This window comes from Drosophila suzukii, chromosome X (assembly GCF_043229965.1).
Source record: "Drosophila suzukii chromosome X, CBGP_Dsuzu_IsoJpt1.0, whole genome shotgun sequence".
Classification (NCBI taxonomy): domain Eukaryota; kingdom Metazoa; phylum Arthropoda; class Insecta; order Diptera; family Drosophilidae; genus Drosophila; species Drosophila suzukii.
Window position 1 is genome coordinate 8017840 of NC_092084.1, and position 27495 is coordinate 8045334.

General features: G+C 35.1%; 1 protein-coding gene across 1 annotated transcript; it reads right to left on the reverse strand.

The window, feature by feature from the left end:
- Nucleotides 1-3376: 3376 nt before the first annotated feature.
- Nucleotides 3377-26044, reverse strand: Sxl (Sex lethal). Its single transcript, XM_070997688.1, is given in 9 exon segments — nucleotides 3377-6161; nucleotides 7777-7842; nucleotides 11528-11751; nucleotides 12114-12295; nucleotides 12371-12478; nucleotides 12575-12910; nucleotides 14643-14688; nucleotides 18803-19306; nucleotides 25939-26044. Coding segments are annotated over 8 exon segments (2241 nt in total). The 5' UTR covers nucleotides 18880-19306; nucleotides 25939-26044; the 3' UTR covers nucleotides 3377-4959.
- Nucleotides 26045-27495: the final 1451 nt, after the last annotated feature.

Sequence of the window (27495 nt, forward strand, 5' to 3'; positions counted from 1 at the left end):
TCGCCACTTGATAGTGATATGGTGTCCATAATATTGACCGATCGCCGGTGGGTGTGCGTTCGTGACACGATGATGGATCACGGATCATGGTGCACCAATCACCGATCACGAAACGGGGGATCACGAGGCGAAGGATCGAGAGTAGAGTGAATATAGTGGCTCTTATCTGGACAATTGCGTGCTCTGACGCAATTCCGGAACACTAATTGGAGGCGCTGTGAAAACGTGTCGCAGCTATCAGCACCTAACGATCCGGAAAAAAGTAAAATAGAAACCCATCGAGCGCTTTGTTTACCACTTGTTGTGATATCAATACATATACTTGTAATTCGTCCCGAATTGGTACTATTGGACAAGCACTTGGGGGCATTTCCACTCGAGATATAGAGTTTGGCGATGATATAATTCCCCAGGTGTGGCACATCCTCGAGCAAAGTGCAAATGGAAAGAAGTGACTTGTTGCAGGAAAACTATTCAAGTGATTTGTTTGTTGTCGAACACCAATGATAAAGTTTTTTGCCAGTGACCGATAGAGTTATGTATAATTGTAAATTTGAAAATATAGGACTAGTCATCTATTTGCGCGTTTTAAAAGACCTGTGCTCAAGTGGTAACTAAAAGCCATTCTAAAAAAGGTATTACAATAACGGCCAAACATTAATCATAAGGTTTCTGTTTGAGTGTTCTTGTTGCGCCATTTGACTTTTCAAGTGGCAACCTTGGATTTGACCAAAAAAGTAGATAGCGACTAGTAGAACTAGAAATTTGATTTGTCAAAGAATGTGAACCAACAATATCATTTTGCGCATACACAAAGTGAGTGCTTGATTAAAGGCACGCTCCTCAAATGAAAAAAAAGAATATGGATAAGAGTAGTCATATATTTATATAAGACATTTTTAATCTCGAAATCTTTAAATTAAAATAGCGCAAATAACAAAATACATGACCGTGTTTTCTAAATTACTTTTAAGTCAAGCCATAAATATAACCTTGAGTATACAAAAAATTTACAAAATTATTTTAAGAGCTGATTGTTTTTTGTGATGATACTTTTCGCAATCTTGTTAGCACAAAATAGTTTTTCCTAGTCGAATTGAATTTACAAACATTTTGGGGAATGGGGAATTTTTATAGATCTTAAATTGAATTTAAAAATCTTATAGTTTCAACGATCGCTGTTTTCGAATCCATAGTGCTGTTAAGTTGCAGCAGTGCTGTTACGCGCACTGTTATGTTTAAAAAGATCCCATCACTAAGAAAAACGACCGTTACTTTTGCGTTCTGTTTGAATTTTAAATGTTCTTTCGTTTATTTGTTCTTTTGTAATGTGACATTCTTAAGTACAACAATTAGCTGCTAGTTCAATATATGTATATATGTGTTCTTTGTATAAACGAGTTAAAATTCAAGTTGTTCTTATTGGTTTTAGCCATTTTCTCGTGTAGTTTTACGAACTACGAACTTTTCGAGGGTCTGTCTGCCGTCTGTCTGTCTGTGTGTGTGTCTCGTTTATTCGGTATATTACGGTACATTACGTTATTACTTTTAAATATTTAGTTATTTCAAAAAAATTTCCGCTTGGGGGCTTAATAGTTATAATATATATATATATATACGTTTTGTATACGGTATAGTTAATATAATTGTTTTGTCGAATATATTCCCTTTGTTTGTTGCTTGCTATTTAAACTGTTTGTTGTTTGTTCCACTAAACTTGATCTATGTATGAATGTATGTATATTGCTTTTAGGTATGCATTTATTTGTAGGCATTTTGTAGTATTCTTACTCGTCGATTTTCTCTTTACTTTTACCTAATTCTCGTTATATTCAGTTTTTATATTTTGTTTCTGTCGATTTAGTTGGTGTTAGGTTTTTAAAAAATCTTTCTTAGGGCAGTTCTCGTTTCACATACAATCGTCGCCATCATCAAATCGAGTGTTAACCTCACTATGCAAAAAAAATTACCTCACCTCTATGGGCGGTCGTATCTCCTCCTGGTAGTTGCCGTTTGTTTAACTCTATGTATACATATCTCTATATTCTTTTATTCTTTGAATTGTATATAATTTGTCGGTGTTTTTTATATTTATTTTTTTATGAAAGATGAGCGCTACGAGGGGCACTACATTTGGGTAGAGAGGCTAAAGGGAATAGAGCAGATAGATGGTCGAAATTGAAACCACGAAATAATACCAAAAAGTTTCATAGGATAAAGCGCTTAAATCTGTCTAACTTCAATCTGTCCTTCAACGGAAGCAGAAAAAGAATATATCTATCTGAATCTGAATCAATATCTGGGGTCTTACTAATCTCCACTTTGTTGAGGTTCTTTTAAGTCGTTTGTTTGTTTTTTGTTTTTTTTTTTTGTGTTTTTCTTGTATAATATGTTTATATAAAAAACGCTTCTCTTAAGCTAGAAAAAAAATTGTATGCATATTTCTGGTATTTTGGTTTTTCTTTATAAAAAGATCTTTACCATCTAGACACATTTACTTTGATATAAAAAAATGTATAATGTATATTTACGTTACTTAACACTTTTCATGCTTTAAGTTTTTTATTGAACAACATTTTAAATGTATTTGCGATTAGGTTTTCTGTGAGGTTACCATGTTCTACAACGTTAGTTATTAAAAATACCAAAAAAAAACTCTATTCACTTTCTGCGTCTCCATTCGATCTCGGTATTACAACAAAATTAGCTTGGCTTCTTATGAGTAAAGAAAAAAAATTGTCTAAAGGGTTACGAGATAAAAAAAAACAGTCTAAAAAAACAAGTTCATTTATGATTTTCCTTTTGTCACATGCTCAAAAAATAGTCACAAAAAATATTCCCTCGATTCGCTATCCAAGAAAAAATGAATAAATATTTATTTTTGGTTTGCCTTGGCTTAATCTAATTACACGAGACGATCGACCGCATGCTAAGGTGCCATATGTATGAGTTCTTCCGATTAATCAGATATTCGTTATGCATCCGCTTATTCACTAAGGCTACTTTGGTTGAGACTATTTGCTTTCGATTTAAGTGAGTTTGACGCCGCCATCCCGATTGGAGGGGCTTTAGAATGAATGTCGCTTACATATTGATTTAATAATCGCTTTCGATTTTGTGTATAAATATTCGGTTTCGCTATATATCGGTTTTTATTCTTGTTTTTGAATCGTTATATTTAGTATTCAGCACAACCAAGCTGTAAGTGTTTACTGTGTCTGCTTTCTCGCTTTTCGCTTAAAACTAGTTTTTATTATTCTTATTTCGTTGACTTAATATGCCACACAAACTGGAAAATCATAATCCTAATAAATAGTTATCATAGTCTTAATCGTAAATAGGTATGTGTAAATAAAAAGAAAACTCAGGGGTAATGTTGTTGGTGTCGAAAATGTTTATTAAGTTGCCTTAAATAATTGTTTCCTTATTTTCTTGTAAGTTTTGTTTTAAGCCAGAGACATGGTAATAAAGTAATAAAATAAAATTGAAATTCTGAAATGTTTTTGTCATTTTAACAAATTAAAATGTTTTACAATTTTGTTGTTGTTTATAAGTAATTCATAAAAGTATTTATAGAATTTAGCAAAAAGGATCATCGCATATTTTGAAGTTTCATTAATTGTGTTGTTCTCTTTCATTAATTTATGCACCTACACCGAAAAAATATTTGTTGCCTGCAAATGGAGTGACTGGCTGAATTAGAATATCGAAAATGGTGTAAGACAAAAATATAAATTAAATGAAAAGCGTTAAATAAAATACAAGGTTAAAATAATTAACAGTGTGCTTTTTTCAAGATAAGATAAGTTTAAATAATCATACCAAGTCACTCCTACGATTTTGTGTTTTTTCTAAGTTCCTTTCCATTTCGTTTATATTCTTTCTTTCTACTTTCCCATACAGTTTCCTCTGATTTTCGTTTTGTCGGGCTATTTATCACGTTTCTTTGTTACACGGATTTTGAATGTTATTTTCTTTCGTTTTTCTTGCTGCTACATGCTCAAGTTCTTTCGTAAAGTAAACTAATAAAAAAAATGGATTTCAAAAAAAGTTTTATACTTAGTAAAAAAAAAAACATATTCATTATAGCTATGAAAAAAATGGGTTTGTATTGTAATTTTGTCTGGGTCTCTTTCTCCTTCTCCTACACAAGCATATTTCTAGCTAAGTTTTTTGTTTTCGTTTTAAATGTAGTAATAAACAGCCTGAAAACTTGAGCATGTCCAGCCGGTTTAGCCATTTCGTTACGTATAATATAGACAAAAAAATGGATTTATAAATTATGAAAAAAAATAATATGTATTCATATATCTCGATTAACTTCAGCTATAAACATACACGATGCCCGTGTACGTTGTTGCGGCATAGTTCGCGCCAAAAAAATCAGTTTCAGACACAGAGAAAAAAAAACAATCAGAGCTTATGTCTTCACGCCTACAAGTATGTTATATAGTTATAGATATATAATGTGTGTGTTTTTGTATAATATATATTTTTTGTATTTCTTTACGATTATACGTTATAAATATGTGACAAAAAAATGTATTTCTCATAGGTTTTTCTCTAAGTTTAAGCAAAAAAAAGATCGCCTTTCTCGTCGATTCCTCATAATATATATATATATATATATATATATAATTATTTATGATTTGTATACATATACGTGTCTTGCCTTAGAGCTAGTTACAAAAAGAAAAAAAGATTCCTCCCAAAAAAAAGCACAAAAAAACCAACTACAACATAAGGGTTTGGGTGAGGAACATATAAAAAAAAAAGTATAGTTAATTCTTGGGGTTTGAGAACATAAAATTTGGGTTTTTGTATATGGTTTCGATGGATGCTGATACTACGATGATCAATATAAGGTATTCATAGTTTTATATATATATATATATAAGTTTGTTATATATAATTTCTAAGTTGAAGATTGCCTTCATCATTCGCTTCTCAACTCTCTGGTTATGTACGCCATAAAAATCCGACATTTGTTGGGTTCGTGGATGATGCCGTTGCCGTTGTGGAAGTGGTAGTTGCTGCTGCTGTCGCTGCTGATGTTGTTGATGCTGCTGTGGTGTTGTTAAAGCTGTTGCTAAGATGCAGCTGCTGCAACTTGAGTGTTTGCTGATGCAGTTCTTGTTCAGTTGTCGACATATTAAAACTGAAGTCGTGTTGCGGCGAGCTGTGGTGATTATTAGTGTTGTTGACGTGATTGGTACAGCTGTCAGCATTGCTGTTTCCAACCAGGTTGCTGCTGGAGTTCTTGTTGAAGTTGCTGCCGCTAGCCATGTTGTTGGTGAAGTTACTGCTGCTAGCTGCATTGTTGGTGAAGTTGTTGCTACTAGATGCATTATTGGTGAAGTTTCTGCTGTTGCTGTTGGTGTAATTGCTGCTGCCAGAAATATTGTTGGTGAAGTTGCTGCTGATAGCCGCATTATTGGAAAAATTCCCACTGCTTGTGGGATTATTGATTAAATTCCCACTGCTTGCGGGGTTGTTGGTGAAGTTTCCACTGTTTGTGGAGTTGTTGGTGAAGTTCCCACTGCTTGTGGAGTTGTTGGTAAAGTTGGTGCTGCTGATGGCACCGTTGCTGGTGAAAGCGCTATTGTTGTAATTACCATTAAAACTATTGGAGTGATTGGAATTGTTATTGAAGCTATTGTTATTGCCTATGGCAAGCAGTTGATTGCCAAGACTGCTACTGCTGCCATTATGGTGTGGTTGTCGTGATTGTTGTTGAAACGGCGGCGGCGATGGCATTGTCAACGGCAGCTGTTGTTGTGATTGTTGCTCCTGCGGTTGTTGCAATTGCAATTGCTCCTGAAGATAATGAAGGGCAGCAACTCCATTCTGGCGTATCGTATTAAAGTTTATGCTATTTGTGTTCGTGTTGTTAATGTTATTATTGCTTCCACTCGGACTCATACTGTGAGCAGCAACATTGCCCAGGCGTTGTTGTTGTTGATGGTAATGCTGGTGGTAGAGTAGCATGTTGTTATCGTTATTATTACCATTGCCAATACTATTGTTGGTGCTACTGGTGAAGCCCAACGCCTGTTGCTGATGTTGTAGTAGTTGCTGCTGCTGTTGCGGTGTCAATTATAAGTAAGGATAATGGTACTTCCTGCGGTACAATCCGTCAAGCAAATCGGCAAAGTTATCGCCTATATTGATTTAAGGTGGGAGAGCAAAGCAAAGGTTAGAAGAAAAAAAATAAATTAGTTAAGTATTTCAATAATGTTTTAAGTTATCATGCGTCTTTATACTAATAAGTAAATTGACAAAAAAAACTTATTGTATAACTATAAATTAACCTGAATACTGGTAGAGCCCTGACTTAACTAGCCTAGGTGAGAGATATTAATTAGGTTTAGTATTTCTTTTAGAGAGTTTCGTTTGCCTTCTTCTTGTTTTTAGATGGTGTTGGGTTAGTGTTTATTGTTGTTTGGTTTTTCTTTGTTACTTTTGGTTTACTTTAGGGATTTTTGTAGTTTTAGTTCAAGCTGAAGTTTTGTAATTGCATTATATTTATTTTTGTTTTTTGATTACAAAGGATTTCCCACTCGATATAACACACGATTTAAAGGTTTTCGTAACTTTCATTAAGCGTGCCATGTTTTCTCTTTCCATTTTAGTTTTGTGGAACTATTGGGATGGGATGGGAACTTGGATTGGTGTTATTAAAACAAATTGATGACTGATCTGGTGATGGTCTATTTATGTGTGTTTATGTTGTGACTGAATCTGTGAGTGTACAGAAAACACTCACATACAAATATTCAAGTGCGTTCAAAGAACATTAGCAAGCAAAACATGTTGGTATATAGTTCATATTAATAATCTAGTTAGAGATTTAAACGGGTTTTGGTTTAGTTTAGTTTTTTGCAGCGAGAAAACATTTACGAACTGGGGAACTTTGATGAAGTAACAAGAGTTCGCACAGCAGACAAAGCAGACCATGAGGGGATTGGATTAAACAAAAATCTAATCAAAAACACTAAACAAAACTTTCCAAACAAGGGGATCTATGAGAACTCGGTTTTAGTTTTAAAGAGGGGTGAATATTAAGCGCAAGCAAACACAGAATTCGTTAGAAATTTAACTCTTTAGAGGGCCAGCAGCAGCAATTTAAATTCAATTATATTTCTTTGTGTTTTAATTTTGAGTTCGAATTGGGTTTCATCTAGAAGTACAATTTTTTTTGTTGGCAGTTTTTCAATTGGAACTTTTTAAAATAACGCTCTACGCTTTTGGCCATTGCTCAAAAAGAAAAATAGCATAGGAGCAAATGCCAAAGGCCAAAAAAAATGGTTGTTTATAACTAAATCGATTTCTTTTTTTAAGAGAGAGATGGTTTAGTAGCTGGATGATGATATGAGAGAAAGTAACAAAGAAAAACATGGCACGCTTTGAAAAGAAAATTCGGCTTCTTTTTCAAGTGTTTTTTTCTTTATAAATATATATTTTATAGAGATAGATGAGAAATTTAAAAACTGAAATTGAATATTTATTTTCTGTCATCTCAATTATGTGGGAGCGCATGAGTGTGCGTGTGTTGTGTGTATCTGTGTAGGTGTGCTCTCTTCTTGATAGACTCTACTTATATAGAATATAGGCTCTGCTTTCGATCTCTCGGCTAGATCTGTCTTAAGGGCTCTCAACAAATAAAAAAGCTTTATAATTATTTGCTTTCCTGCAGTAGGAAAGCAAGAATCTATGATATTTTACGACTAGGAGTAGTTAATTAGAAATATAAGTATATAAAAAAGGAATAATTACTATCGAGACCAAAGATAGCATCGCATATAGCATCGAATAATGAGCGTAATTTTTCCATAGCTCCGTCTATAATGAAAAAAAGGAACGAAACGAAAAAAAAATTGTACAACTTGGATTAGTTGCGGCGCAGATTGAGTTTTTTTTTTTTTGTGGGGTTGGTTGATTTGCTTGATTTTGGATGAGATGGGGGAATAAAAAGATTGTTTTTTGGTTTATAGAGATTATTCAATTATTTAAATTGTTTTTTTTCCTTTTGATTTCTTTGTCAACAACAATCAATGAAAATGAGTTCAGTCGGTCGCTTTTCCTTTGGTTTTAAAAGAAAAAGCGACCGATTCGGGGTTAGTGCTGTGAGTAGATTAAAGTACAATAGAGCATCTACGGCATGGAAACAACATATGCGAAATACCATGAAAAACACAAACTACGGGCTTGAAAACGGGAAAACAATGACTAAATTCAAGCTAAAAAAAATTAAACCAAACTAAAAATGACTCATTTAAATCCAAACTGTCTTCGGCAATAGGTTCCGAAGTACGAAGATATTCTTGCTATTGATCAGGGGGATCATTTTGCCTGTTTACGAATACCTTTGTTATCGCAAGGATATCGGTTATAAGTTTGATTCTCATTTTCCAAAGCGTAACAAAAAAACGTTGCATACTTTTTGGCTTATAGTGGTCAGAAAAGGATTAAAAATAATTAAAAATTATTTATGTTGAAAAAAAGATTTGCAAAGCAAAAAAAAACTGAAGGAACTAAAAAACTTAAAAAAAATTTATTGAAAATCAAGTGTATAATGTCCAAAAATTAGGCAGCGTTTTCATTTGAAAATAAATAAAGTTAATGTCAAATCGTTTTTTTATGATATTTTAAACTAAATATTCAAAATATACCCAACAAAATAAAATGATCATATATTTTTTTTAAATTCGAAACAACAACAACAAAAAGCTATTAAATACAATTTAATCAAATTTTCAAATAAAATAAATGTAGGGTTTAGCATAATCTACGGAAAAAAGTGAGGATAGGGGTTTTGCAGATTTGTTGCCTGGCTTTGGTAGAAATGATGGTTGATGTAAATATATAAATCTATAAAATAGATATCCTAAAAATTTCACACTGAAAACACTGACAGGCACAGAAAAAAATAAACAAAAAAAATTTGTGATTATGGGTATTATTTTTTTTTGAGCACTAGGCAGAGATGATTAACAAAAAATACATAGCTTAGCACACAGTTTTCACTTGAAGAAAATGTTATTATGAAATACACTGGCAAAAAAAGTTTAAAAAATTGTAGTTTTATTTTTTTTTTGCACTGGAACCGATAAAGGGGTGTATGGGTTCAGAGAGAGAGACATCAAGATGGTTATGGTTTTGTGTCTTATTTATCGTCGATTTTTGATCCATTCAAAAAAAAAAACATCACATTAAAAAAAAGAGAAAAAAACAATGGGGGTTCATGAGAGGGGGTTTGAGGGTTCATTTTATATAGGGGTTGTTGTGTGACTTTTGGCAGCACCCCGTTATCGTTTCGGTTGAGTGCGCGCATACTTACCATGCGCCTTTCACTTCTTTCTAATCACTTTCACAGTGTCTCTCTCTGTGTCTCTGTCTGTCACACAGCCGTCCGCCTCTCTCTGTCTCTTGTGCCTGGGTACTGTAACTGTAACGGGAAATCTGCACTCGCGCTCTCGTTCGTACTCGCTCGCACGCACGCGTGGTAGATGGGGGATGGTGATATCCTGCCAACACTCACTCGCCATCTCATTCGCTCGGTCCCACACACACTCACACAAGGCAGATTAGCAAGATCAAAAATAAAAAAGAAAAACAAAAAAAAAGTGGAAGGAATGTGGGAGAAAAACTTCCCGCTGTTGAATATATGGCATCCAGGTGTATTTTCCAACACTTAGTTTTTTTCAAATTTGCTTGAACTTGAAAAAAAATAAAAAAAATTTGCGGTTTTGGTTTTTGTTTTTATGTTTGTTTTGCTTTTCGCCTTTTTATTATATTCTGTTTCTCTGGTCACACTTTCGGGTTTTTGTTTTATATGCTGGATTTTTGTTTTGAATGCTTTTAACGCACTACAAACTAAATAATTATTAAAATTTAACGCTATTTTATAGAATAGGTTTCATATAGTGAAATATATATGTATATTATAAGTATATCTAAATAGGGATTCTTTTTGTTAATTTTTCATCTTTTCGTTTTTGTCGATATATGGATAAAAACTTGATGATAGAGAGAAGTTGAAAAACAGAAATAATTGCGTTTCTTGATCTTTCCCTTGTTGTTTTTTTTTTTTGCAGTGGATTTTTGTAGTTGTTGTCGCTGGTAAAGATGGGTAAATTATAACCAAAAAAAAAGAAGTGGCGTGATTCGATTTCGATATTCGTGATGCGATCTGAAGATGCTGAAGAGGTGGGTGGAGCTAAAGGGGTTACAGGTTTTATGCTCGGCAACGCTTTGTAATTTTTACTCCTTTAGGTTTGTATTTTATATAGTAATTTGTTGATTTTCGTTTATAATTCAGTTCTGATTGCTTGGTTGCAACATTTATTTCATCATCAGTTGTTTCGCACCAGTCTTTTGTGAACAGGAAAAAAATTGGCAAAAAAAAAACCTTCAGGAACCAAAAAAAAAAAATTGCACACTCTTCTCTTCGTTGAAGTGGGGTTTTCCTTTGCAGATATATATAATTTTTTAGTGATTTATGCTTTCTTTAATTAGGTATCGATTCAGTCCTTGGTTGTTTTATCTCTTTGTTGTTAATATATATATATTTCTAGTTATGTGCTTTTCGGTGTATTATTTTTATCAAAAAAAATTGCAGCTTTACGTTTTCTCATTGTGCTGTGATTTTATCCTAAAAATCATCTGTATCCGGAAAAAAATTGTTCCATTTCGGAACACACACACTATAAAAAAAATGTCAAAAAAATTGGTCTTTAAGCCAACACTTTTACGCGAACTTTTTTTTCAAGTGCTAGTTTACCGTTTTGCCTGTATATGTGTGTGTGTGTGTTGTGGGTTGATGTGTGTGTTCTGTTGTCGTAGTTGTGAAATAAAAGTTTAAGATTTAAGCCTAAACAAAAAACGTTGATAACTTCCGTTTTTCTTTTAAATGTTATGTTAGTATCTAAAAATTACGATTTTTTTGGGCTTTTTCAAATTATTAGTTTTTTTGTATTTTTTTGTAAGGGTTTTTGTATTAATTTTTAATTACACTAAATAATAAAAGGTATAACTCAATTTTTGCATTGTTTCCAAATATAATTCATATATATTATTATAATATATATGCATGTTTAAATTGCAATCAATTGAATCGTTTACGAATAATTACCAAGTTTAAAGCAAAAATAAAACTAAGAATGCATTTATATTGTTGTTGTTGTTGTTGGTTGTTAGTGGTTTGTTTGTTGTTTGTAGGTTGGATTGGTTTTTGTAGCCTGCTGTTTTGTTGTTGTTGTTTGTCAAATACCAAAAAAAAAACCAAAATGAATCAAGGGGTTAAGATGTATAACACTCTCAAGACATATATAATGTGAGATATATATGTATACTATATACCCAGCAGATCGCTCTTGATTTTATATATATATATATAGCTCTGTGTGTGGCTTGTGTGTTTCATCTTGTGTTCGTTTTCTGGATTTTTGTGTATTTCAGATAAACTTTTTGGCATCGAAATAGGGATGCGAGTTTTGGAAGCGTTGCTGTGATTTTATTGATCTACCTCTGTGCACCATATTGTTGAATCCGGCGGCCATATGTGGTGGTGGTGGTGGCGGCGGCGGTGGGACATTTGGCGCAGCCACGCCCATCTGGGACATAAAGTGAGCCGCCTTGGCCTTGCCGTGCTCCTCGGCCAGCCGGACGGACAGCGGCTGCGATCCGCCCTCGGGTATTACGTTGTTCAGCGCCGATATGGCCTCCTGGGCCTCCTCGCGCTTGTTGTACCTATATGGTTTGATTTATCGATCGAAAGTACACCCCATAGATGGCAAATGAGCGATGTTCAAAAGAAAAATGAGAGAAAAGAAAGGAAAACACTTGATGAGCCGGGTGTCAACATAAAATGGGATCAAATAAAACTTGGCCAAGAGGATACACCACCACTCAAATGTTCTGCAAGTCGAATTGTTCTCCATACAATGTTAAATAATAATGAAAATATTTAATAAAATCCATTGGTAATTCAATTTTTGTTAAAGTTACAGAACATTCGACTCAGAGAACCTCGATGGAGTGCAGCATGTGACCCAACCTCTGGCCTTTCGATTTCCCCTTCTTAAATACAATAAACTATATTAAGGACTTACCGAACAAAGGCCACACCACGTGGACGACCCGTGAGCTTGTCACGCAAGATGTTCTTCTGCACAATGGAACCGTACTTGCCGAAGATAGTGTCCAGCTGATCATCGGTAATGGTGCGCGGCAGATTGGTCACATACAGATTGGTGTCCTTGATCGATTCCCCGCCGGGACGGGCATAGGAAACCTATTGGCAAATAATATTTCGAATTAGTTATCTTGTCATCTTTGACTGGAGGGATTTCTGTTAAAAGATACTAACCTTGAGCCGCTTGTTGCGCACTGTGATGCCATTCAGTACTTTAATCGCACGCTGCGAGTCCATTTCCGATGTGAAGTCCACGAAAGCATAACCAAAACTGTAGCCAGTCTGTGGGGGACATGGAAAACAGGAGTAGTTATGGTTATATTTTATGGAACCAGGTTATTTTTAAGATTTGGATCTTAATAGTCCCTCCACACTCACCTTATAGTCTCTCATGATTCTGCACGTGTTGATGGGTCCGATGGCTCTGAATAGGGCGTATAGCTCGCGGTCGGTCATGTCCTGGGGCAAGTAGTTGACAATCAGGTTGGTGTTGCTCGCCCGGGGATCGTTCATGAGATCGTCGCTACCGCCGCTGCCCAGCGACAGGCCGCACAGGTTGTTCAGCGAATTGTTGCTGGCCATCGGCGGCAGGTGGCACATGTTGCCGCCGCCAAGATTGTTGGCGCTACCCCCATTCCCGCCGCTGCCGCCGCAGCCGGGGAAATCATTGTAACCGCGACGCGACGAGGAACTTGGAAATGAAAATTCTGTATCCTGCGGCGAGAACGCATAACGTGACTGTAATCAGATTAACCATACAAAGATATTCTAGTGTTGTGAGAAGGCCTCATATCGCTTGTCTTGGGGTTGATTATTAGTAGACTGATTGGATGGTGGATCGGTTCGGTTTGGCTGGCTGCTTGGTTGTATTATTTCTCGAGATCGATATATCTATCGATATACATATACATATATATATCGATCGTTGCTTTCGGTCAGCAACAACAACACACAACTTGGTTAGTGGATGAGGTGACGAAGTTTGGTTTAATACGTAGATATCTACGATAAAACTCTAACGGTAACAATATTCCAAATGCAAATTTCCGGAAAAATCTTTATTTCTTGAATTCTATTTTGTGGTTATTTTTAAGGGCGTGCTTGAAACTCGAGTGCTGCGATTGGTATTGTATTTTGATTTTGATTTAAGCATTAAATCGAAACATTCTCTTGCTTCACTGTACTTCCGTGTATGTATTTGTCTGTGTGAGCTAAACGGCATTCACTGGGTTGCAAAAACCAAAGACAAAAAAACGTGGAATTTCAAGAAATGCATAAAATGTTTCTTCCCTTCTTTAGTTTTCTTAAGCCTCTTTAGTGTCTTGTGTTAGGTATTTTTTCTTTAGTTTCTTTTTTGAGGGTGTTTTTTGTGTGGGTCTCGGTGTCATTGAGAAAAGGGAAATACAGTGCTTGGCAAAAATATAATGTCAATGACAAGGTGACAAAAAAATCAATTCGGTTTGGAATTTAAAAAGTTTTCTTTTCAAATAATGGAAAAATGCTTTGGATTTTTTTTAGACTTTTATTATATGATTAGGTGATAAGAATGAAGATGATTTATTATGAAAATTAAAGTAAAGCGATTATTTCTCTTGAGAACATAAAAATTATTTAAATTCAGTGTTTTCAATTAGTTTTACATTATCTAAGGGCTTGACTTCAGGTGTATTTTTTTTTTTGTCAGTTACTGTGAAACAAAAGTGCGCAAAGCGCCAAACGGAAGCCAAAGCTGAGGCGGAAACGGAAATGGAAACGGAAATAGGACGGACAAGGTGGCAGGGTGGTACCGAAAAGGTTTTCTATTATAGATTGTCTTTGCTTTTCATGGCTCATGCATGTGTGTTTGAGTATTTTGGTTTGGCATTTGTATTTATGTGTGTTTCATTGTTTGAAAACTTTTCTATTTAAGGGTTTTGTATATTTAAAAAGTTGTTTGTTTGTGTTGTTGTTGCTGGTTAGTTTTTGTTTGGTTTATGTTTATTTTGTTTCTGTTTCTGTTTGTTTAGGTTTTGTTGTTTAAATTGCAAACTTTAAGTTGTTGATTTTCATCATTATCAATAAACCAAAATGAAATTGTTCAGCATCCAGAAAATAATTCAGTTAAGTTTTTAGCATTTGTTTAGTTTTAGTTTTTTTCAAAAGCGTGTGTCCCCAGAGCGTTCATGAGACAAACTCAATAACATACAACTATGAATAGTAAAAGGCATAAAATTTATATTATTATTATTGTTATGAGTATTAAAAAAGAAAAACGAAACCGAACAAAACAAAATACAAAAGTCAGTCAATATCAAATGCATTGCCTTTAATTTGAGTTCAAATTTTAAGTTTTTTTCATTGGCCTCTGATTGATTGCTTTCATGCAATTGAAAATGGAAATTTGTCGCTAACAATAATTATAAATTTCAGGCGTAATAATGAGTATAGAAAAGTGATGTATACTAACCATTCCGGATGGCAGAGAATGGGACATGCCAAATCCACGCCCACCGCTATAGGATGATGGGATGCCATTTCGTTGGGGAAAGAGAAAATATCGATTAGCACTCGGGGAAATGATGATGTTGTTGGTTTTTTTGGTTCAAGTAAAATACTATTTAAAATTATCAAAATTATATGTATAAAGCGCAATTTACTATATATTTTTTTTAGCTATTTTGTAATTATCTTAAAAATGATTAAGAAATGTTTTGCGTTGGATGATTTTACAATTCTTTTCTTACCACTAACTTAGGCTTACGGCTAACTTGATCTGAAAAAGTGCCAAGGAGTACAGTCAACTGCCTCGCTAGCAAATTCTCATCAGACTTAGACTTAATTTGAAAGAGAAAACCACTAATGGTTCTAGAGATAGTAGACTGAGAAGACTGAATTCAAAGATTTTGCAGTTTCTTGGGGAATATAACACAGCTGACCAAATGGAAGATCCCTCTGTTATATTCACCCGCGAATCCTGCAAAGCCCCAATTGCCATTAGAGTGAAAACATTGGATTTTCACTTTAATTATTGGCACTACAGAATAAAGCATGATGTATTTTTTTTGTGGTACTTTCGATTCACCGAAAAAAAAGAAAAAAAAATAATCATGGGACTATGCTAGTAACCCATTATTCATTATATTCCAATATCGGACACTTATATTGGTTAGAGCACATTTTCACTTTAAAAAAATCAAAAAAATAATCACTTTTAGCACTGTTTTAATCACATAAACAAAAAAGGTATTATAGGTTTTGGATATTTTCGGACACCGCCATTTTTTCTTCCCACGTCGAATTTTAGTTGCAGATCGATTGTACTTCGTATTTAGGTCTAAGTTAGGGCTTATATTGATTTGTATAGTATTTCCCCAATATTTCATTATGTTATTATTATATTTTGTTTTCGCTTTTCGCTATAGTCTTAGATTCTTGTTACTTACAGGGCGTTGGAGGCGTCCTCGATTCAAAAACATTTCGTTTCGTTGGCGAGGAGACCATGGGGGGCGGAGCAGGCGCGTTTGCCCCCCCGTGCAAATTAAATCTACATACTATCTAAAGAGTCAGTGAGTGTCTTTCGCTTTTCGATGATAATGGTGGCTGCTTCTTTCTGGGCTGTGGAAAAAAATGTCTACACACGATTAAATTCAGCTGCGGTACAACGTCGATGATGGGCGTTACATAATTTTTGCTGGAAGGGAGTTTTGGTTCTTTTATATGATTTGGTGTTTTGGAGTGTGTGAGTGTGTATGGGCAGGATTTCAATTTTGCACGATTCGTACGAAAAAAGGGAGACTAAAAATCTCAATTATTCGCTGGCAAGGTCACACTAATGTTGTGATTCGTTGTTATTTTGCACAATAAAAAAATATGCAAAAAAAAAAGGTGAGATTAGAGAATCTCAATTACTCGTTGGTAAAGTCACATTGCTTTATAGTTTTTCGCTTTCGTTTTGCACAGTAAAAAAATAGACAAAAAAAATAGTGTCACTAAAAAATCTCAAATATGCGTTAGCAGGGTCACTCTGCGCTGGTGTTGATTGTTGACATTGTTGATTGATGCGATGCTGCGGCTCTGCTTGCGGTTTGATGTTGTTGTATTTGTAGTTGCTGGGCTTTTGATGACCTTGGGGGCAAATGTTGAATTTGCATTTTGCCGTTTGGCTTTTATTCATTTTTTCTGCTACTCTCGCAGGAGGATGAGAGATAGCCAGCACAAGGATTCAGAGAGTGAGAGAGTGGGGGGTAAAGGCAATTTGTCGGCTATATGCATTGGGTTGTGTCGGGTGTTGGGGGGTGAGAGTGAGATGGCGACGCAATAACCACAACAACAACCTGTGCTTAAGGCTAGTTATAAACTGTAAAATCTCCCAGCACATGCGTGGGAAAGGGACAACCATACGTATATAACTTAAGGCTACTGCATGTCAAGGTCCTGACACAATTTCCACCCAGCACGTGATGCACTAAATTCGGAGAAGGGGCCCTCTGTGGTTGCTCTGTTTACATTTCATCGACTGCTGAATAATGTGCCATAAATTATACGACCCAAAAAAAAGGAGAATAAGAAACAGCACATAAAAATGCCACGAATGACGCTGCTGCTGCTTTTTCCCCATTTATTTTATGCCCTAGGATGATCATTATAAAAATCAGACCACTGCTTGACCCCGCTTTTCTCTTATTTTTTTGGCAGCAAAAAACAGTCAATTTGTCATTTCTTAGGCGAAACTTAAAGCTTACGTTCTACTGAAGATCTGACGATGGAAGATATATGGACAATGCGAGGCGAGAAAAGAAAAACTGACTAAAAAAAACTCAACTCAAAGCAATTAAGGCAAAATAAATAGTTTTTTAGTACAGTTACGCCAAGCAGTAAGTGTGAAACAGAGACAAAAGAAAGATAAAAAGAGAGAGAGGTAGTTTCAAGAACATTTACCGGTACATTGTGAGACTGTTTAGGTTGCACAATCCGCACGATGAGAACGTTTTTAGGCCGTTTCTATAATCCTCTTGCCACAAACGAATTGCACAGATACAGATACATGTATCTGCCTTGTTCTACGCGTATATATATATGAGAGATATATCGAGTTCCAATTCCCAACGGAATCAGAACTTTTTTTGTGGCCCAGACATGGCGCGCTCGCTCTTTGTAAATGCAATTCGATCTTGTAAATGGTTTATGTGTATATATATTAATATATAAATATGGAAGATTGCGTTACTTTACGTTGTTTCACGTTGCTCGGTTAACATTGTTTGCATATTGCTTATCTTTTATCACATACAACTGGAAATATAGGACAAAAATAAAGCATGTCGCGATTACGAAAACACGCAGACGGCGATCAATTGATTTTATGTGAGCTGTGTGCGAGTGTAGGATAAATGCGAGCGCATGAATGTATGCTATGAAAAATGTCACAACGCAAATGTAATAACTTGATCGAACGATATATATGGTAAATACAGCTAATGATGGGGTTCCTAGGCAATGAAAAAATTAATATCTTTTTATAGGGTTTAGCTATGAAAAAATTAACATCTTCTAAGGTGGAAAAAACAATGAAATTACAATTGGGAGCGGAGCTTTTTGGGGTTGGGCTGTTCTTATAAGGGGTTCCCCCAAAACGATTGACTGTTTTTTGCTGCTCTGGCTTGCTATCTATGTGTACTTGTGTTCGTTTGTGTTTATAGCCTCTGCATCTAATCGATTATTGGTTTTTTTTTTACCATTGTTTGCACCATCTAGTACATGTAACATTTAATTATACTTATATGAATCCTTCTTGTTGTTGTTGCGGTCATTGTTATCCATTCCTGTGGCTGTGTAATCGTTGTTTTTTTTTCTCTGATAATATCAGAACACAAAAGTAAAAGAAAGAAACAAGTGAACTAAAAACTAAACAATATGTGGGTGTGTGAATATGAAATGAATAAGGGGGGTAGAAACACTAGATATATGATATCTTTTTTGTGCCAGCTCGACATCGACAGCAACTCGATAAGAATCTCAAGATCTTATCGACCAGCAATCGACATCCTTCCCTGCACACATACCAATGCATATTCCGCCAAGTTTTGCTAAGAGATTTTGAACAAGCAAAAAAATGTAACTTTCATAACTAAATACACCTAAATCTAAACCAAAAATATAACATTGGCTGCAAATGATTTTCCATCAACAGGAAATTTTCTTCTTCGTACAAACTATTCAAAAAAAGGTTGGGTTGGTCTTTTGTTCGTTCGCCAAAGAGAGATCTGGGTAGCAAAAAAAATTAGGTAAACACTGGTATCATCTTTATGTTTGGTGTGTTATGTGTGGGGAGCTTTTATGGGTGGAAAGGAAGGGAAGGGATTTCGGAAAGGATGCTACAGTCGAAATTCTCTAGCTTGAAATGGATTTATTTATCAGAAGGAAGAATAAACAGTATGTGAATAAACATTATTTACTTTAGTTAGCTAGTATTTCTCAGGAACTTTAAGTACCTCTACTTATTTTTGCACCTAGAGAAGTTCGACTGTATGTTTGAGTTTGATATTCAAATGAGGCTCAAGATCAAACACAAAAGATATGGAACGAATATGGCTGACGGAACGTAAGAACTCAAGTTTAAGAATTTACCTCGACTTGTTGTTGTAGCCATATGGGGGATAACCGCCGTTATTATTGTTACTACCCGGATTATTGTTGCCGTACATATCCTGAGAGTTGCGAGTGTGTGTTTTTCGAATCAACAAAAGTTACACCCTCGATCGAAGGTGAGTTTTGGTCGTGGGGGAAAGGATAATGGTGATGAGGTGAGTTGAGAAATAAGATCGATTTATATTTCGATCCTTTCCTCGATTCGTTTTGTTTTTCTGGCGCTCAGCGCTCTCAGCTGGCCTGCTGCTGGTGTTGTTGTTGTTTTTCTGCTGCTTTCTCCAACTTTCTTCTGTATTGCTCTTCTTGTGTTGTACTTATATTGCTGTTGCTCTTTCTTTCTTTCTATTTTTACATGCACACACACTGTGCTTTCTTCTCTTAATTTCTATAATTTTTCTCTGAGTGTGTGCTTGTTGATGTTGTTGTAGGCGCGTTGTTGTAGTTGTTGTAGTAATTGAAGAGATGATAGAGTTGTTGTTGGTACTAAGAGTTGATTGATTCGATTTAGTTTCGGTTTGATTAAATTTCCCTTAATTTTGGGTGGGGAGAGGGGAGGAGGATGGTGGTTCTACATTTATACGAAGGACAAAAAACATGACAAAGACGTGAATTGTGTGCGACGCGATTAAACGAACGAAATATAATGGAAAACCCATTAACAAAAAAAAGAGAAGAGCTGAGTTTATGTGTATGTTTGTGTGAGTGTTTAAAGCCAGAGTTTTCAAGCATAACAAAATCATAATCCTTTTCATAAGTGTCCTATAATTTTTTTGGTAAGAAATCCTGTTTTGTTTAATACAACCAAAATGTCCATAATTTTATAAGCTTATTTTAAATCAGAATAAAAATACCCATGCTTAACGATAAACTTAAAAATACACTTTGCATACAGTCGCTGTCAGCAAGAATTTAACCAGGGTTGCCATCCCTTAATACGAAGCAAACTTTTTCTTTAAAAACAAACTTAAGTAAATAGGCTGCGCATTTATACAATAATTCGACTAGCAATTCAACTGATAATATAATATCCGACATACCTGGCCATCTTAAAGTTATAGTAGGACGACATGGTCGAACAGGGAGTCACAGTATCGAAATTGAAATCCATCATGGGATAATCACAAAGTTACGTTTTTTAGCAAATTGAATGTAAGACACACAAGAAATCACAAGATCTCAGGGCACAAGTTGAACTTGTCACGAGTGGAACTCGACTGAAGAGGTCCTGCCGGCTATCGATCTATTTAAGGGTCGGAGGAGGGGTTCCGAAATAGTGGGTGGTGAGTGGGTGGCAGGTAGGAAAGCGAAGGAGGCAAGGTGCGCGTGCCAGTCGCGTGGGCTACCTAAGATCCCACGGATTGATCCGGCGAGGAAGTGTGCCAGGCGTACTTTCTTGGGTGGCCGGCTGCATCTCGCGGATCCCCGAATTTTGAGCCCCGAATCCCAGATCGCGGATCTCTGCAGGCAGGCAGATGTGCCGTATTCTCGGAAGCTGGATGCTGGCAAGGTGCTAACTTTTTTGGGCCGGGTGGGTGGAAAACGCCGAAAGGTGGAACGTGGCAAGCTGCAAATTAATTACTTGGAAGCAAGCTGCAATTTTTTTCGGGACCCGACTTAAGTTTCTCTGAACATCTCCTAGGACGTGTAATACCAGTATACCAGTATCCTAACTTTATGACATGCATTTCCATGTATCATTAATATTCGACCCAAACTTTATCAACCAAAATGTGATTATCCTTAATTTGTTGACAGGAATTTTAGAAGTATCCGAAAAATATTAATATATGATCAAAACTTAATCTAAATTTTATCAGACAAAACGTTATTATTCGCACAACACCCTATGCGAACTATTCAATATTTTTGAACATATCACTTTACATAGTAGATTTATACCTGTATAAACTATTATAATTTATAATTATAATTTATATACTATATATAATTTTATATATAATTTTAATTCCTTACAAAATAAAATCCTATTTATAGTCATGTCGTGTAAAATATTAGTTTCTCTAATTTTAATTCTTTACAAAATAAAATCCCTATCAAGCATAATTAATTTAAATTTTTCAATATTGTGCAAAAGTCGTATCCCTATTTACTCTTAATCCACATAAACATAATCTTCACCATAAATAACCAATTACGGATTATATTTCCTTGCAGCCAATTGCAGCTGCCTTTTGCTCGGATTTCGGAAAGGGGCAGGTGAAAATGCAAATTTACCTTTCGCTTATAAAAACGCCGGGTGGAAAAAATCTCGCAGCCCAAAATACAAAATACCAAGAAAACAGTCCGCAGGAAAATTCTTTGCAATTGTTCAACAGAAACTTTAAGTCCATCAAGATGTGTAGTTCACTTGATCGAGAGCTAAGCTATAGCGTACGTTTCTCATAAAGAGAAAGTTTATTTATTTAAAGAAAAAGAATGCAAATTCAGTAATGTTTACACAAACACAATTAGTGAATATTTGAATCAAGAAACAGGTAAAAAAAATTATTATTAAATTATTAAGATTAACTATCAAATATTGGCTTATACCTTTAAACACGTGCAAATAGCTTTAATATAGTGAAATATTTGTATACTTTGAAGTATTGATATTTAAGGGTCGATGAAGTTTCTTTCACTGACAAAAATATCAATAACTAGATTGAACTAATTAATTTTTTTCAGTTAAAAATTACAAATTTAAACAGCCTATTGAAACTCATACGGAATTTTTATTTTCGTGGCTATATGTACTTTCGAAAGATACTAAATCTTCAGAATATAGCAAAAACTTTCTGAAGCCATACATTTCGAAAGATACTAAATCTTTAGATTCTAGCAAAAACATCTTAAAGCTATACATTTTTCATTCAAACAAGATGATGCTGTATTAAATATCAAAGTTCATTATCGAATAGCTCTACCAACGTCCTTAAACCTCCAACAATATACATTGAAACAATTCCAATGAGCTTAGGCAATCATTTCCAGGAACAGGAAGGGAATCCCTGGGCTATTATACATATGTATGTACATCATCCTCTTTGGGATCCCCCAGCCAAAAAGGAGAAAGAAACTTTTCCCATTTTCAAGGAAGCGCAGAAGGAATCCAAACTTATGACAAACAGAGAACGAGGAAAATTGGAAAATGCGGAGCTGAGAGAAAGAGAGGAGAGCAAAAGAGGAGCCAGAAAACGAGGGCAGCAATATGAGGCGCAAAAGGGGGCGGTGGAAAAGTGGGGCGGGGCGGCCTAAATCGCTTTGGGTCGCTCAGAAACACAAAAACCAGAAGAAAAGCGGGGTGGAATGGGGTGGTACGGTCACCAAATCGAGGGCTGCTTTTTCCCCATGTACAATAACACAGCAGATTGCCGAAAAAAAAAGAAAAACAGAAACCCAGGGAAGGGAAATATATACTGAAATATATATAAACAGAGTGTGTACCTCGCCTTCCAGCGTGAAAATCCATAGAACGCAAAGGAAAGTGCGGAAGTACAGAAACGAAAAGCGTCACAGGCTGTGAATTCGGGAAAGATGAAAAGTAGGGGGAGTGGGATGTATTAAACAAAAGGGTAACCTGAAGGTCGGTGGTCTCTCCAAAACGAAAAAAGAATCCAGAAATGTAAGGAAAAGCCAAACAAGAAAGAGTAGCAAAAGTTGCCTCGACTTTCCATATGCAGATGGGTGAAAGCTAAATCACTGAGAAATCAAAAACCCAAAAAAAATTAGAAAGTCTATAGCAAGCACAAGACTCTTAGGGAAAATTGTCAATATAAAATAATGACGATATCTAGGAAAATATCATATTTACCTATTGTTTAAAACTAACTCAATTTAAAAACCATTTTGGTATTTTTTGTATTATTTTATAAGTATGTTTGAGATTTTCTTTAATAATGTTAACATTTTTCCATTGAATATTTTGGTAAAATTGTCAAATGGAGCATCTAATTAAATACTGAAATTAATCCGCGACATATAAAACCTCTATACAATTTTAAATAAACGTTAATTCAATGGAAAAAAAAGGTCAGCCTTTTATTGATTGAAATGAATACAGCATTGACATCATTTAGCAGACATTTTTCTACAGTGTACTCGTGAATTGTGGAGCAATAACAAAAAGGCAGAAAAACTTTACAGTTTGATAACAGTAGTCGGCTAATTTGGAGCACAGTTGTGTAAATAGAGCAGCACTGTTGTGTGCGTGTGTGCGAGAAACAGCTGATAAAAGCCCATATATGCATAAATATATATATATATCCAAATATATATATCTCTCTTTCTAACTGTCAGCTGGGCGAGTGAGTCATGCACCCGTATGTATGAATGGATCTGTCTGGAAAACAAAATCACAACAGCATTGCCAGACGCGAACAGCGATCCATCGAACATTCCAGCTGATCGCGAGCGAGCATTGTTGTTGCTATTTCAAGTGTTTCCAGTATCCAAAACATTGAGCGAGCTTAACCAGTACAGTGGGCACTCGCAATCGAAGTCTTGGAAAATTAAATATTTTCGATAAATTATTTTTCAATATAAAAAAAAAATTGAATTCTGTTTACTTATAGATTTACTTATATTTTCCAAAAAAAAATACGTAAATATACTTTCCAAATCAGTGACAATTTGCTGCATTTTTTTAAGTAACAATGCAACTACCTTTATTATCTGAACAATTTATGCTAACCAAGTACGAGATATATGTATGTATCTTATAATGGTATAATTTGTTAATTTACAAACGTAAACCAGGTGATCACTGTAGAGCGGTTTTTAGTGATTTCCGACCAAATAAGGTACAACGATCATGGGGAAATATGTAACTTGTAATTTGCGCCAGGGAATGACCTCAGTGGAATGCGAAAAGATAGAGGGAGAGAGTAGGGGCGGAGTGGGTACTTGCTACCACCATTCCAATATTCCAATACTTTTTCCCAAACGATCGTTGCGATGTCATTGCCAACAGCAAGAAGGGGAATGACCCGCGGAGTTGGAGAAAAGAGGGCGAACGAGGAGCAGACGAGCAGAGGCGGAGAGGAGAGGAGAGAAATGCAGCTGCCCCTCCCCTTCCAGCCAGCTGCCCCTTCCCCTACCAGCCAGCTGCAACTTGGAAAACAAAAAACACGGCAGCTGAGCGTGCGAAAGAGAGGGAAATCTTAGAGCAATCGAACTTCCTACCTGCCTGGAAAACCGCTGATCCCTTTTCTTCAATGGAAGAGGGAAGGCCATAAATCGAAAAGGCGCGTGTCGTTAATGATGATCGCCTAAATTACAGGTCGTCGTCGTCTAAAGCTATATAAACACGGATCGAAGAAATGGCAATTATTTTAATTGCAAATGCATCGCGGAACACCCAAATATGGCATATCTTATCCAAATGTAACGCAAAACACGGAAAAACAACAAAACACGTTGCCTTCAACGATAACAGCTGGCAATGCCGTCGCAACAGTCAACTGACGAAAAATAGTTCCAAATATGTATGTCTTTTATTTATGAGTCCTTTTAAAATAATTAAGCACTTGATATATTTATATTCCTTATAGTTTATAATGCTATGAAACTTTGGACATTTGCATATGATTTTGGTAAATTACTCTGTCAAAAACTTTTTAAGCAATAACAAAAATATTAGGTTCACGATTTTATTCCTAAATGGCTATGTAAAATGTTCTTTTTTCATACATATTATGTTACATTTTAAGATATAGTAAAAACAAGTATTATTTCCTTGGAATGGTTTTATTACTTATTATTTACACTTACGGCGTAGATCTTTTGAAGACTATTCGCAACTACGTCTGAATATATTCTCCCAGGACAATTCAAAAACTCCACCTAATGCGCAGCCAAAAACACATGGTATGATATATTGATAAACAGGAAGTACATACATATGTATGTATACAGGATATGCATACACTTAGGTAGTCAAAGTGCAGCGGAACTAAAGTGGAAACAGGGGACACAATAAAAACCCAGGTAAAGCGAACCTACATTTCAGACATTTCTTGCTGGACGCGACTGTATGCATGTGTTTTTGTTGTCTGTTTCTTATATTTTTCGTTATTTCTTCCGCTTCTTTGCCCAAAAAGTACAAAACACTTACCCATTTATCATTATTTAGTTAGAGACTAGAGGCTAAACATTGGAATTAAACACTCACACAAACAGCCACTCCCCTATGTTTTTGTTAAGTATTTTTACCACTTACTGCTTTTATGTATATATGTGAAACTTGGGCGATGTTTGAATGTTGCCTATGTACTACGCAACTGTAACGGAACCAAAAAAAAAAAAACAAAGTGTAAGCCAAGCGCATGAATCGGCGTGTGTGTGTACGTTTGTATGTCGGGTATATACATACACGCACGCTCTCTCACGTAGGCACACACGCACACACGTACATGCGAATGACGAAGCCGCAAACACAGGAAAAAAATAGTACATAAGTAACAACAACAGCAACGAGTGGATGAGAGAGAGCGAAAACGGCTTTGTTGTTGCTGCTGCTGCTGCTGCTAGTGGTGGGAAATGCTGAATGGAATTTTTACATGTTTTTCGGCTCGTTACTCTTTTTTGCACTCTACCTTCAGCTGAATAACTTGAAAAAAATATATATACAGCAAAAAAAATAAAGAAAAACAGCGAGTTTCTCCTTCTTACTCGCCCTAGTAAAATGTTTGCAAGTATGCGTGCAAAACCAAAACCAAAAAAAAAAAAACATGTATAACTTGAAAAAAGAACAGAAAAAACTCCAGAAAACAATGCGTTTTTGGATACTATACTAGATAATAATTGCAAAATGATTTTTCACAATGTCTGCGTGTTTTCCACTATCATTTGGCTTTTCTCTTCATCGTTTGTTCAGTCCGCTTTGTTATATACACTTCACGTCACGCTAGAAACCCTGTATGTATATATGTATACATGATGTGCTGTCGCTGTGTGTATTGTTTTTTCGTCGGGGGTTTTCTCTTATTTTGTTAACTACGCACACGATTGGGCACACAAAACTGGGTCTTTGTCGTGTTTTTCAGCAGTTTTAGTTTTTCACTAACTGGGGTTTGGATTTACGTGGCGAGGTGGCGAGTGCCAGAAAGAAAAATTACCAGAAAAAAATTCACTGCGCGAACTGACTTTCCTCTCGGCAACAACAAAAAAGCAGTGTGCCTTGGGGATGTGGAAGATACATGAAAATATCAATATATCGATATCCTTACCTAAAACGTTCGATATTTTTTCACCTGATATATATCGATATATTTTTGATGCTGGACCCCTGAAAATTAAAAACACGAAAAATACTGACTGTATTTTTATTTTCTACATTTCGATGCGGTTGGCGGGACTTTGGTTCTAAAATTTTATATTACTACATTTGTATTTTTGTGATTTTAAGGCACTTTGCATGCTTGCCTGCCATGCAGCTTCGAGTGTCACAAATGTATAAAACTATACATTTCAGAACCAAAGATCTCTTGTTAGTAATTTAGGTCTTTAAGACACACACGAGTTCAATATTTTCAAATTTAAGTACTAAAACTCCCTTTTTTCCTTATAGAAATAATAACAAAATATTAATTCAACTACTATTCAAACTACTCGATATATCGATATTTTTTGGGTGATAAATATTTTGTCTATTTGATATTATAAAAAATGATATATCATCGATATTTTTCATACGCAATTTTTTGTTTCCAGTTAGAGGTGGAGAAACATCGATGTTTAAATTTTAAAATATCTGTTTCTTGGCGTTGGTATTGATGTTCTTGATACAAAATATTTGTACTTTATGTTAAAACTAGATTAAAAAATTACAACTAGATCTTAAAATATACATAATTTATTGACAATTAAATATGGTAAAGACTTTCATTCAAAGCAAATTCATTACAATAAAAGTAACGTATAAAAACGTGTTTCATTCCGCAGGGCACTTCTGTGGGTGGGGTTAAGCCAGGTCTTTATATTCTCTGAGCACGGATACGCCGCTTTTACTGAAAATACAAGGATTTGGTTATTCAAATCATAAAGCACACATCGGCCTTACGAAGTTTGAATACTCTTACAGCTTTAAGATCTTCAGGCCAAAATTAAAATATTGTGTGCAGATATACAAATTATAACTTACCTATCCGTGAGCATTTTGAGGGTGGTGCGCTTAAGAATAAGAAGCACAACCAAAATACCAAAACCCAGTTGGAAATTTCGGATGAGTATGTCCACAAATATTACAATAAAATCATAAAAATTAAAAAATAAATTATATAAGGGATACCCAAAAGAATCCCAGAAATGCCCATCATAAGAAATATTCGGAAGAAATGTAAATAACTATGTATAAAAATTAGTATATTATTACTGTTTGGCAGGCCATTGGCGTATTCCCATTTTCTGAAAACGTCTTAATTTCATTTTTTACTTTCCATATATTGATGGTAGTCAGGAAAAATATGATCACATTGAAGAAAGTCAAGATCATATATAGCAATATAAGGAAAAGGTTTAAAACAGCGACTTAAAAAAGAAATAAAAAATAAAAGTGGAAAAAATTACGAACAATTTGACTATAAACTATAAAACATTTTGAAGTGTGAATCTATAAACTATATAACATTTTGAAATATGAATCTATACATATATAATTTTGATATTACAATGAT